The sequence below is a fragment of the Artemia franciscana genome, chromosome 14 (assembly GCF_032884065.1).
Source record: "Artemia franciscana chromosome 14, ASM3288406v1, whole genome shotgun sequence".
Taxonomy (NCBI): Eukaryota; Metazoa; Arthropoda; class Branchiopoda; order Anostraca; family Artemiidae; genus Artemia; species Artemia franciscana.
The window spans coordinates 13,211,398-13,225,962 of record NC_088876.1 but is presented as its reverse complement, the minus strand read 5'-3'; the positions used below and the strand labels follow the sequence as shown (position 1 = coordinate 13,225,962).

General features: G+C 35.4%; 1 protein-coding gene across 7 annotated transcripts in view; it reads right to left on the bottom strand.

The window, feature by feature from the left end:
- Window positions 1-608: 608 nt before the first annotated feature.
- The window catches only part of LOC136035336 (E3 SUMO-protein ligase EGR2-like), a 99,251-nt gene continuing 85,294 nt past the window's right edge, over window positions 609-14,565 (bottom strand). For 2 of the 7 annotated variants that reach the window (XM_065717070.1, XM_065717072.1), the window contains 2 exons: window positions 9,741-9,901; window positions 609-2,691 (listed from right to left, as the gene is read on the bottom strand). In XM_065717070.1, the coding sequence (XP_065573142.1) occupies window positions 2,600-2,691; window positions 9,741-9,901 (253 nt within the window). In that variant the 3' untranslated portion in view covers window positions 609-2,599. The remainder of the gene's footprint in view (window positions 2,692-9,740; window positions 9,902-14,565) is intronic. The other 5 variants (XM_065717071.1, XM_065717073.1, XM_065717076.1 and 2 more) reach the window with 3 other exon arrangements.

Here is a 14,565-nt window from a genome sequence, read left to right as displayed (position 1 = left end):
TGATGTACATCCTTTGATTTTGGACACAATATTTAAGTTAAGAGAGTCAAGAGAGTAATCTATCCTATTCTTCACTTAAAACTTAAATTCCATCCTTCAAGTTTAATTCTTGGATCATTTTGTTGTACTAATAACGTTTAACAAGGATTTTTATTCTGCAGACTAGACATGTAACCGATTGAAATTTTCAATTATTTTAGCATCCAAAACACCAATAGCCAAACTAAGGTACCGTAACAATGACTCAATTAATTGGGGCATAACTGACACAATATTCTGACCCAATATTCCAGTTTCAAGTCGAAATAGCTTGCATATTTTAGTAGCCCTCATTTGAATACAATGCCAAAGCCACGTCTTAATTATTTTTTTTCAAACACCAGCCAAAAAAAGTTTTTTTTAACCCTTTAATTGGTTTCAATTTGGCATATTTTGGTCACCACCCCATGCGCTGAATGAGAACGTGGCTTAAGAGGCAAGTTGAACATATACAATTTGAACATGTAAGATAAGAACATATAGAGTGCTCATATATTTCTAATCAAACAGCGACATTTATGTCTGCTCTCAGATTAGACCTTGAATGATTCAACCAACTCGAGAAAGAATAGGTATACATTTGCTTTTACTTGATGATAATCCAGAAAAGTTACCCAGAGTTACAACTGAAATACTAGATTAAAAGTGGCGTAAGATTAGAAAATCTCCTCCCTCGAAAATTGGGTTTAACATTACTTGACATATTTGCACTTGAGAGAAAATAACAAAATAAACAAACTTGAACCAGTTTTCTGCGTTTTCTTATCTAAAGCAATCAGAATGTAATTTGTACCTAAACTATCAACGGTTTACAAAATTATTGGAAGCCTCCAAAGCGACTGAAAACATTCCCAATGAGCCCATTTTCAGCTTAGTGTTCTCACAACCCTGTTAACCCAACAAACCAAAGGTCCATCTAGTTAAAACATCAGAAAGAACATTAACTATTTGCTTCGGTTAATGGCGGGGGGGGGGGGCATAATACATATGAGGACATTTGAAAAAGGAATGATCAGTTAATCTATTGATGCTAATGACGCAAATTTCTAATTGTATGGACCTGAAAAAACCCTTATTTCTTACTTGAGCTGTTAAAACTCTAGTTTCAAAATTGAAAACACTCAAGTAATGCTATTCAATGAACTTTTCAGAGGAGAAGGGAATCGAAAATGATTTAAATTGTAGTACATTAGCAAATTATTCTCCTTAACACAGTTTCATTGTCTCATGGCTTCATTGAACAAACAAAATTAAGGTGGTCGTTCAACTTTTTGTTTTCCAGAAATTGCCAAAGAAGAAAAAATTACGGGGGGGGGGGCAACTAAACAAATTTGGAAGGAGAGTGGGGGGAAAGCTTCATCATTATATGCAAAAAAAAAGAAAAGAAAAAGGTCTGATCTTGAAAAAGGAATGAAAAAAGTGGCAATAATTTGACTTGTCAAACCAAAATCCTTAAGCCTTTTTGTCCATATTGGACGCACTGAGAAGTTTTTATATTCATCGCCTTTTGATATAAGAGTAATTAATTAATGCAGTCTAAATCTGGTTCAATGACTTAAAAGTAGCATATAGTGATGTACGTCAATATTTCTTGGTAGAGGTCTTCACACTGTTAGGATTAACATGAAAATTTTAAGGATGTAAGGATTTTCATGAGGATTGAAAACATTGACTGGAAAAACTGGTATAAGTATGCTGTACATATGGTCAACAATTTTATAATAATTTATAAAGTTTTTTCAAAAGGAGAAAGTATGTAGAGAATATGGAAGTGTGTCTAAACGTCCTTAATCATACAAATAAAAACACCAGAAAATTTATAAACATCAACAGATAACAAATTAAACAATTCCCATGCTTGACTCAATTCCAGATATGATTTGTACAGTCCAATTTCCCCAAACCACTTCAATATGTATAAGGAACATAACTTCTGAAGACACATCGGACTTCTGAAGACACATCTAAAAAAAATTTTTTTGGAAAACCAGAACGGTCTTAGAGTTCCATAGTAAAAAAAAAGAAGAAGAAGAAAAAAATCAGACGATACTACTGAGATCTTTTTCAAAACTTAAAACTGAGCTACATTTCAAAGTACGACGGCTTGGAAAAAGTCTCAAAATATTTCTTTTTGTCGGTCTCAGGTCACAGTAAAAAATACCTCGTAAGGCAATAAAACTTCAAAACTTGTGCTTAATGTAAGCAAAGTGCAAACAAATGGGGTCAGAGACCAAATTTTCCAAGCCTTGGAAACGAGTCCACACATCAGCTAAAAAGCGATTCGTATTCAGCATCGCAAATAGGCGACGTGGGCGTTGGCGGCAGATTCAATGATGAATCTTCAAGCGCATCAGGGAATAAGTCATTACTTGTTTCCATACAGCTCTTCACCGGCTTTTTGTTGTGCAAGTTGGAGAGACTTGACAAAGGGACAGCCAGACGAAGTTTTTTCGTCGGATCTATAGATGTCGGTTGGGAGTGTATTGGTAATTCCGAATCACCAAAGTCGCAGAGCATTGGCGTTTGCTCTGCCTTCCGTAATAGTCTATCTTGAAACATTTTAGCAGGTACTTTGAGTACTTTGGGTCGTGGACGATCTACAAGTTGAGCCGTTCCACTTCCTAAGCGAGCCAACTGAGCTGGAGTTAGTGCCTGAAAGAAGAATTGATATAAACAGTATTTTTCCTCTGTGGATAAGATAATGAAGGTTAAAAGCTGCAAGACCAAAGAAGATGAATGGTGACAGAGAAAGAAAGAAAGAGAGAATACAAAATATGATACGAATGTCTTTTCGAACTATGCATAGCTATCCTGGTAGAACACACAAAATTATTTTTTTTATCACAATTTTGAGAACTTTATATAGAAAAATAAGATGAAACTACTAAAATAATAATAAAAAATAAAATAAAATCGAAAATTTTTTAATGGAAGTCGGTGCTGTAATACTTCTTAAAAATCCTAATTATGCTGTTAAAAGGCTTGTGTTAACAAATTTGATTGAATTATTCCGTCTGGAGACATGTAGTCTATATTACAAAGTCTTTCCTCCTTTTTAGCTATCTGTATATGATCCCTAAATAATTTAGGAAACGACAGGCTCCAAAACTTTACCTACTTACATAAAAAGCAAAATAATATACGGGCGAAGGGTAGAAAATGAATAGTGATAAAGTACGAAAGAACGCTCATGGTTGAAGCACGGCTATTTTAAATTAAAACAAGTTCCCAAAAAAGAACAGATATTGAATTAAGCTCTTCAGTTAATATTACAGTTCTCGCCTTCAGAAGAGAAAACCAATCTTAGGACATGTTGTGACAATTATTCTTAGGTTAATCATAGAGCAATTAATATAAATAATGGAATAGAAAAATCATTTTTTTTTCAATAAATGTATCACCATCAAAAGCTATTAGAAAAACTTGCACAATTTGAAAGGAACGTCATGCAGCATGAACACGTATTTTGTGGACTTGGCTTTTGGCGACATTCTTTTTGGGATCTATATAACTGAATTTCGAGTATTTTTTGGGATTGCACAGTTCAATACAGCTTAAGAGTTTGGAAATAGAACCAACCTAACTGAATTTCACCCAAAACATGCGCATAATCTGCGTATGCGCGTGGTTAACTCTACCGCACTGATTAATAACGTCTGAGAAATCCCTAGATGCATCCTTCTTAATTCAGGGTTATTCGGAAGGACAACATGTTACATTATTTTACTTTTCCGTTTTATTATTATAGTATTATATTATTGTACAAATTATTACATTATTATTGTACGTTATATTATATTGTTGTTATATTGTACGTTATATTATTGTACAAAGAAACCCTTCGAACAGTATATTTTTCCTTCCAGTCCTAATAAAGTGGAATAGGAATACCAAAAATTCTAAAAAAAAGACATCCCTAACTCCGTTTGCATTGTGATCTGATAACATATAAAAATTTCAGGTAGCCCTCCAAACAGTACTTGTCATTCATCCAAAGTAATTGATCTCAGAAACCGTAGTAAATCTTGTCCCAGACTAATTGAAGCCTCTTCTAGTTATTTAAATAACGAGTCATGGTAGTTTCCAAATGTTATTAGAAAAACTTTAATATTGTGTAGTTTATGAGCATGGGATTTCTTTTCTTTAACGTGTTCCCCCCAACAAATAAGAAGAAAATATTATTAGGAGTTATAAATATTATTTTAGTTTTCCTGCTGTCCTATGTAATAATATATCTTTTGTTTCTGATCAATCGACTTATCATCTCCGCACCTCCAACAATTTACTGGTTCTTCATACACCGTCAGTGAGGTCTGACTTCAACCCTCTGACAGCTTGCAACAGGATCTGGAACACGCTTCCAGAGTTCGTACGAAGCTGCCACTCGTTTGGTATGTTCAAAAATTATGTTAGAGGTTTTCTAGCTAGTAAATAATTTTGTTTGTTTGTTGTTTTTTTTTGTCTCTTTATTTTATATTCCGGTTTCCCTTGGGAGTTGATGTCTCTGGATTGAGTTGGTGAAATTGTGTGCTACCCCCTGCCTAGCTTGTCATTTTTTGGAGATTATTAAGGCGGGCGACTCAATTTTGTTTTTTGGATTTCGTTTATATATATATATATTTTTTTTTTTGGTAATTTTTTTCCCTGTTCTTTCCCGGCCATGGAGCCTTATGGGGGAGATTGTCTTGAAGCAATTTTTTTGTTTATCGACTTTATTGTTAAATAAAGAATTCAGAACTCAGAGTTATATTTTACCATATTAAATATTATAAGTAATATTAGCATATTAGTTTTATATATTATAGATCTTAGTAGGAATTTCAAAAACTCATACCCCAGGAGTAGAAAGCATGAAATTGGGTTAAATAGAATTTGTTTTCTCAGACAGGAAAGATGGGGTACATAATCAAGGAGAAGAGCTCATGATGAATAAGGAAGCTGCTAAGTCTTCGTTAGGCTGGGAAAGGATTTAATATAATACTAATTGGTCATTTTATGACTGAAAAGTTTAGGGTATCGGTTATAGCAGTATATGCCCCTGTTGAACCGACTGATGGAGATACTAGTGACTCATGAATTTTACTTACAGTTACAGGAGCAAATAGACAGGGTCCCAGGTAGAAATATGGTGTTTTTACAAGGAGATTTTAACGCTTGTGTCGATAGAACTAGGGATAGATGGTATTTTAGCCAAGGTAAATTTGGTGTAGGAAAAGAAAATAGGAATGGCTACAAACTTCTGCAATTTTGTAGGCATAGCAATATAGTTATAACAAATACGATGTTTGGTCATACAATCGCCTATAAGTTGACCTGGTATTTACGTGATGGCAAGACTGCAAACCTTATTGATTATGTTACAGTAAACCAAAGGCTGGCAGGATCAATACAAGATACTAGGGTATATAAGAGTGCTGTTTTTGACGTTAAAAGTAAAGATAAACGTCTAGTATTGTCTAGTGTTAATTTGAAACTGAAATTTCAGAAGGGTAACTACCTCCCAGGAAGTTATGATGTTGCTAGGCTCAAGGATGAGAACTTGAGAGAAGCTTTCCACGAAGAGTTGAATACTAAACTTGAGAGTTTGAAATTTGAAAATTTGGAAGATGGTTGGAATAATTTTAGAAAAATAAGTTGTGAAGTAGCTAATAGTGTCTTAACGAAGAAAGTTAAGACTGGGGCTAGGAAAATTAGTGAAAAAGCTTTATGTTTTATAGAGAGGGGAAGGGGTTTGTACAAGAATTATCTGAGTAATAGATAATATAAAAAAAAGGAATGTAAAATTGGTGATAAGGAAAAAGTTAAAGAAAGAAGGGCAGAACATTTTGAGAATGTGCTAAACCGAGATACAGTAGCAGAAAAAGATATAGATGAAAATGAAAAAGTTCGCGAAACCTTGGATGTGAAGGAAGATTTGTTTTGTGAGGAAGAAATAGCAACAGTACTAAAAGGATTAAAAAATAATAAAGCTCCAGGTGCTGAGAGTGTAATAAATGAGTTTCTTAAATATGGTGGCTCTGACAATAGAAATAAGCTACTGGAGATTATGAATATGATTTTGGAAAAAGGGGAAGTACCTAATGATTTTAGGAAAACATTAATTAAACCACTGTATAAGAAAGGTGACACGAGTGAGAGTCGTAATTATCGAGGCAATAGTCTGGTCTCTGTAGGCAGCCAACTACTTAGTAGTATGATACTTTTTAGACTGAGATACGCTGTAGATAAAGTTTTAAGGGAAGAACAGTGCGGTTTTAGAAAAGGTAGAGGATGTGTCGATCAAGTTTTCACTCTTAGGTTGATAATTGAGAAGTCCCTTCGATGTCAAACACCTTTGGCCCTCAGCTTTATCAATTATGATCAAGCTTTCGATTCTGCTGATAGAAGAGAGTTAGCAAAGGTCTTATCCTTATATGGTATACCAGAAAAATACATTAAAGTGATTTATGCTATGTACGAGAATAACACTGCTGCGGTTAAGGTAGGAAATAAAGTTAGCAACTGGTTTTGTATTAAATTAGGAGTTAAGCAGGGTTGTGTTCTATCCCCCTTTATATGGACCATTTTGATGGACTTCGTCCTAAGGAGCACAGGAAAGGCAATGGGAGACCACGGAACCAAATGGGGAAGAAAAACGTCCCTGGACTTAGATTTTGCTGATAATTTAAGCATATTAGATTAAAGTGTGAGCAAAATGAATGAATTTTTAGAGGTTTTGCGGGTTCAAGGTGCTAGAATAGGCTTGAAAATTAATGTTAAAGACTAAGTCACTAAGGCAAGGAATAAGTGAAGATGAAAAGGTGACGTTGGGTAACGAAAAGATTGATCAGGTTCGCAGCTTCACTTACCTTGGAGCAGCGAAGATGTTAAAAGTAGAATAACTAAGGCTTAGGGTGTTTTTTTCACAGTTAGAAAAAGTTTGGAGGAATAGGAGGATAAGTCTGCAAACCAAGATTAGAATATTGGAAGCTACAGTAATGACAGTGGTCAAATATGGCTCTGAAGCATGGGCGCTACGAAAAACAGACGAAAATTTACTAGATGTTTTCCAGAGAAATTGCCTACGGATTGTTCTGGGTACCCGGCTGACTGACCGTATTTCAAACAGTAGGTTGTACGAAAAAAGTGGTTCAATCCCGCTTTATAAGGCTATAATGAAAAGAAGGTTGAGATGGCTAGGCCACGTTCTGCGGAAGAAGGATGACAGATTCTTGAAGATTGTTCTCTTTGACCAACCGTCTGGGGCTACACGGAAAGCAGGTCGTCCTCGTCTGGGTTGGGAGGATGTCATAAATAAAGATTTAAAAGAAATGGGAACTTCCTGGGAGGGTGTAAAGAGGGGGGCCTTGAATAGATTAGGCTGGAGGAAGAGTTTGCTTAGCTGTGTTGGCCTCATGCGGCTTGGTGCTGCAGCGAGTCATTAGTAGTAATAGTAGTTTAGAAGACTTTTGTCTTCTGTAGAATTTTGTACTAGCCTGTTAATAAATTGAGAGGGAGCAGTCAATCCGGACTTGCCCAGTAGAAGAAAGGAACGGGGCCATAACTAGTGATAAGGAAAGTGTTAAAGCGAGACGGGCGGGACATTTTGAGAATTTGCTAAACCGAGATACAGTTGCAGGAAAAGATACAGAGGAAAATGAAAAAGTTTGTGATATCTTGGACGTGAAAAAAGATTTGTTTTGTGAGGAAGAATTAGCGACAGAACTAAAAGTATTAAAAAATAATAAGGCTTCAGGTGGTGACAGAGTGGTAAATGAGTTTCTTAAATATGAGGTTAGAAATAAGTAACTGAAGATTATGAATATGATTTTTGAAAAAAGGGAAGTACCTAACGATTTTAACAAAACCTTAATTAAACTATTGTATAAGAAAGGTGATAAGAGTGAGTGCCGTAATTAACAATGCAATTAACAATGAACAGTGCGATTTTTACAAAAGGAAGAGGATGTGTCAACCAAATTTTCACTCTTAGGTTAATAATTGAGAAATGCCTTAGTTGTCAAACACCTTAGGTCCTCAGTTTTATAGACGATGAGCAAACGTTCGATTCTGTTGATAGAAGAGCTTTAGCAAAGGTCTTATCCTTGTATGGTATACCAGACAAATATATAAAAGTGTTTAGTACTATGTACAAGAATAACACTACTGCGGTTAAGGTAGGAAATACGATTAGTAGCTGATTTTGTACTAAACCAGGAGTTAAACAGGGCTGCGTTCTATCCCCCTTTATATGGATCATTTTGATAGACTTTGTGCTAAGGAGCATAGTAAAGGCAATGGGAGACCACGGAATCAAATGGGGAAGAAAAACTCTCCTGGACTTAGATTATGCTGATGTTAAGAAGACTAAGTCACAAAGGCTAGGAATAAGTGAAGATGAAAAGGTGAAATTGGGTAACGCAAAAATTGATCAGGTGGGAGCAGTGAATAGGTCAAAAGTAGAATAGCCAACACAGTGTGTTTTTTCACAGTAAAAAAAAAAAGTTTGGAAGAATAGGAAGATAAATCTGCAAACCAAGATTAGAACATTGGAAGGTACAGTGATGACAGTGGTCAAATACGGCTCTGAAGCATGGGCGCTCCGAAAAACGGATGGAGATTTACTAGATGTTTTCCAGAGAAATTGCCTACACATTGTTTTGGACACCCGGCTGACTGACCGTATTTCAAACTGTAGTCTGTACGAAAAATGCGGTTCAAACCCGCTTTCTAGGGCTATAATATAAGAAAGGCTGAGATGGCTAGGCCATGTTCTGCGGATGAAGGATGACAGATTGTCCTTTTCGGCCATCCGTCTAGGGCTAAACAGAAAGCCAGTTGTCCTCGTCTAGGGTGGGGGGATGTCACAAAGAAAGATTTAAAGGAAATGGGAACTTCCTGGGAGGGTATAAAGAGCGAGGCTTTGAATAGATTGGGATAGAGGAGGAGCGTGAGTGGCTTTGTCGGCCTCAGGCGGCTTGGTGCTCAGGTGAATTGTTAGTAGTAGTTTATTTTGCAATACATAAAACAGTAACGGTCCGAGTATATACCCCTGGGATACTTCAATATCATCCAAGGAGTGAGGCTGAGACAGATGGTCTTGGACTTCTACTTGGAATCCACGATTTCGTAGATATGACTTTATTAAATCCAATGCTCTTCCATGAATTCCAGAGTTATTCAATTTTTCAAACAATTTAGAGTGATTTAGAGTATCAAATGCTTTGTATATCGTAAAAAAATGCATGATGCATAATCAACATTATAAATACAGCTTTTGCCATACTTCAACTTAAAACATATTTTCTAGCTTTCTGACTTTTTAGGTTGTCAAATGTTTAGTCAAGAAAATCTAATGAGATTCCGGGTCAGCTTGTAAGAAAGCAAATACTTCCTCTTTAAGGGTAATATTTTGTTTTCTCTCTTAGTACTATTTTCCCCCAATTCTTTCATAGGAAATTAATTGGTAATTACATTGAATACATTTTATTTAATTTTTTTATATATTTATGTGATGCGGTTCTACTCGGTATATTAATGTCGAGGAGCGGTTTGGGTGGATTATTAAACAAAAACTTAGAAACCTTTGGATGTTCATTTAAGATAGCCAAAACAGAGAAGACCATGATGAGGTTATTTTCACCAATGGGTCGGCCTAAGGGGACTTGACGCTTCGACAGCCTCATAGTAGCTTTTGACACAAATAAACAAAAATAAGAAACCTGTAATGCTTTGAGTCCAAAAAGCTGAAGGCCAGCCATTGTTGAGGGTGATAAGAGTAACTTTTCTAGTTACCCTCAGTTGATGAGCTAGATAATGTTTCTTTAAGCCTTGGGCTGTCTTGTACGCCTTCCCACAATAACATTTATAAGCTTTATATGCCCTAGAAAAAACAAATAAATTTGAAAAGTTGAGAACAGGTGAGTTCCAAGGAGAGAGAAGCTGATGCCAAGGATGCCAAAAACCAAGGTAAATGTCAAAGGCTCAATTAAAATTAAGCATGATCTACGGCTTGTCCTTAACACAAAAAGAGACAAGAAAAATTAGATCAGTCGATATGAGAGAAGAATATAGAGAGAGAAAGAGAGAGAGTGTGGGAGAGAGAGAGAGAGAGAAAGAGAGAGAGAGAGAGAGAGAGAGAGAGAGAGAGAGAGAGAGAGAGAGAGAGAGAGAGAGAGAGAGAGAGAGAGAGAGAGAGAGAGAGAGAGAGAGAGAGAGAGAGAGAGAGAGAGAGAGAGAGAGAGAGAGAGAGAGAGAGTAAGAGACAGAGAAAAAGAGAGCGCGAAAGAGAAACATATAGGATCGATCATACATTAATAACAAACTAAACTCGAATTTTCACTGGCAAAACGCGTAAATTCAGAATATATTTTGAGGGTGAGTGGGGATAGACTAACTAAATCCTTGGATGAATTCTTACTTATTGTGAAAGTTTCTTTTGTTAGTTGTATTTGCAAAGGTTATGTGTAGCTTTAGCTTTTAATGTCTTACTGGCATACACAGAAGAGCATTTAAATTTTTATGCATCGGGTACTTCTAGTTTTGACTATTCCTTCTTCTTTTTATTATATTTTAAGAAAGGACACTGGGAGGCCTCTTAAAGAAAATGTTTGACACCGAAATGACAGTGGGTAAACAACCGTAATCAGGAATGTAGGACTTTTATGCAACTACTACTATTACTGCGTTAACAAGCCAGCTAAGAACAACAGCGACACCCTCTCCTCCTCCACCCCATTCAGTTTAAATTTTCACTCTTTGCTCCCACATAAACTAAGTATTAGTTATTCTCATCAGTAATCAAATTTCATTTTGGGCATGGGAAAAATAGATTTTTGTGGCATGGGAAAAATAGATTTTTGTGGCATGAGCTTTGATTCATCTTGGTCAGCCCATCCCGATATTAACAATATTAATAGTTCATCCTTTATGACCCCTTCCAATCCCACTTTATCTGGCCCAAGATGAATAGAAAACAAGCAACCTTTTTGGGAATCTATCATTCTTCGTTTGTATAACATGGCCTAGCCATCATAACTTTTCTTTCAGTAAACGCTCTGGTAACTGTTATCTATTAAATGAAATGCATAAGAGTAATAAGAAAAAAAAAGTCCCGGTCCTGGCTTCTCATCAGCAACCTGTTCAAATAGACAATTCAAGGAACAGTGACATGTGCCAAAAATGCGACAATATATAAATAGTTTTGGCAGGACATTTTAAAATTATGAAACAAATCACGCTCGTATTGACACGACCTTTGACGGGGAGACCGATGAAATATAAGGGCATTGGTAGTTCTGGCACAGCAACTATATTGATTACACACTTTTGTTGAAGAGCAATCCTGAGCTTGCCAATTGATGACAGGAAATGAAAGGAGGGACAGTAAGCTACATAAGCACTTCTGGATTGACTGCACTTCTTGTCGAACGGAAGTAGTACGAAAAACTAACTACTAAAATAAAAACGAAAGAAAATAGAAAAAAACGGGTAACTTTAGCACTTATAATAATGCACGCAGTAAAATTTGTTTCCTATACTTGGTCAATTCTAGCGGCTGTTTTCCTCCATTCCATACCATGCTTATACTAATACTCTTTCTAATTAATCTGTTTCTTTTTTCAATTTCTACGCAAAAAAAAGGTTACTTTATCGGCATAAATATTCACATCCAATTTTTTGGTTTTGTTTTCTCCTCATACTTAATTCCCTTTCTAATTCCCTTTCTAAGTACCCTTTCTAATTAATTTGTGTTTCTTTTTTTCGATTTCTTTTTTTCCCTCATACTTAATTCTAACACTCTTTTTAATTAATTTGTGTTTCTTTTTGCGGTTTCTAGCGAAAAAAGAAAGAAAAAACAACAACAACAACAAAAAATCGGTTTCTTTATCAGCATAAGTATTCACGCCCAATTTTTTTGTTTTGTTTTTCCTCATGCTTAATCACAGTTCAATTTCTATTTTTTAAGCCCATCGGACTTAAAAACAAAATCAATCGTTTCTCGAGGCAATTTAAGATATATATATATATATATATATATATATATATATATATATATATATATATATATATATATATATATATATATATATATATATATATATATATATATATATATATATATATAACCTGGATTGTGGCAATCCAGACCTGGATTGTGGCAATCGGGATTTAAAATAAGAGCTCTAAGACCCCTAATCCTTCTAAACATCAAATGTCATTGAGATCCAATCACCCGCTTATAAGTTAAAAATACTACATTTTTTCTATTTTTTCCGAATTAACGAGCCCCCCCTCCCTCCCCCAGATGGTCAAATCAGGATAACGACTATTTCTAATTTAATCTGGTCCAGTCCCTGATACGCTTGCCAAATTTCATCGTCCTAGCTTACCTGAAAGTGCCTAAAGTAGCAAAACCGGGACTTTAGGTTTCTCCCCCTCCAACTCCCCCCAATGTCATCAGATCCGGTCGGGATTTAAAGTAAGAGCTCTGAGACACAATATCATTCCAAAAATCAAATTTCATTAAGATCCAATGACCCGCTCATAAGTTAAAAATACTTCATTTTTTCTATTTTTTCCGAATTAATCGGACCCCACTCCCCCTCCCCCCAGATGGTCAAATCGGGAAAATGATTATTTCTAATTTAATCTGGTCCGGTCCCTGATACGCCTGCCAAATTTCATCGTCTTAGGTTACCTGGAAGTGCCTATAGTAGCAAAACCGGGAACCGACAGACTGACCGACAGAATTGGCGATTCCTATATGTCACTTGGTTAATACCAAGTGCCATAAAAAAACACAAAAAAAAAAAAAAAAAAACACAAAAAACAACTAAACATTAAAGCGTGAACGAATTCTCAAGCCACATCCTTGACTATTCCGTTGAGTTCATACAAATCAGTTCTGATACAGTAAGAAAATTTTCTAGAAAACTCATTGTTCCTTCGTTATTGAGGAACATCATTTTTTTTTTTTTTTTTCGACTTTTGACCAGAGTAGGCTTCCCCAGGTCAATCGAAAGAATGATTATATGTTTCCTCATTTGACACCCGGATTTTCACAAGAAAAAGCCACCTTGTACTTTATAACACATTTTCCCTTTTGTAAGATAGAAAGGCAAAATCCCTGTCTAGAAAATATGCTATACTTAAGAAAAGCTATACCAATTCTCTCTGGCTTCATTGCTTTCGTCAGATCTACTCTTGGACGATTTATTACTGATGAGACAGTATATTTGCTGTTTGTAATTTCTTTTAAGCTTTTTCTTTATACCTATAAACATCCTCTTTTATTTCTGATTTATTTTTCTTCACTCTTGGTTGAGTTGATTTGTTCTTCTGTTTGCGTAATGTACAAGATGATTTTTTGCCCTTTTTTTTCACTGAAGACGGCTTGGCGGAGATCTTAGCCGAAATATATGCTTTATCTTTTCGTTTTACTCACTTACAAAAAACCACGCTCGTTTTTTCGTTGTTTTAGCGAATTTTAGCTGCAAGTCATCAGTTGTAGGCAAGGGCCCGCCATATTTGTTTATGTGCATTGTTGTTGCTTTTTTACGATTCAGATCAAAGTTTTGAGGGGCGGGGGTTCAAATCTGGCTACAACCTCGACTGTAGGATTAGATTTTAATGCTGCAATATTTAGTTTGAACGACGTTTTAGAATGATACGAGCTTTTTTTATAATAATAATTACCACCTTGAGTTATAGCGAGTTTTGAAATTTTATCGTTTTGTTTTAGGTAAAAATTACTTATATTTGTCTTCAGATTTTGTTTTGGGCGCTTTTCTGATTTTTTTGTTATATAAATACTTTAGGCTAATTTTGTCCTAAACATTTTGCATTTTGTCTTTTTGTAATTAAGTAATCATAAACCAGATGCAGAAGTTTTAAAATCAGGCCTGCCCAATGCACCTGTCTCAGTCTCATAATTTTACGAAGAATACACTAAATAACAGATTTTGCCTCGAATCATGCCGCCGCATTTGTGCCTCCATGCCTCCTACCATGTACAACAGTAATCAATGAGTACTGCGTTGTAAAAAAACTTTCCCAACGACCCAGCCAGTCCCATCTTTTGGATACCATACTTAACTTCAAGATTAGGAACTCAACTGGTAAGATATAACCAAATTATTGTCAATATCGTTTTTGGGTCAATATGAAATATCCAGACTAAATACCCAATGAAATGTTTAGAATTAGAATACTTTTTTTTTTACTATACCGTTGATTTTTTTTAGCATCTTTATTAGAAGACTCAACTATCTGAATGAAGATAAATAAAAACTGGATTTGATATAGGAGTTACAAACCAGAAACAATAAAGTAATGTCTGGAGTCAAATTAAATACCCAAGAAGAGCTTGCGGAACACCTGATTCTGCAGTTAAAACAGTCTAAGATTCTAAATTCTAACTTTTCACCGAGGTTGTAAAAAGTGACACATAATGAATTGCAACCGGACCTTGCACAAATATTGACTTCAATAGAAAAGAAAAACCTTCGTTGGAAATTTCTGTTTTATACCCCAGTTTTGACTAAT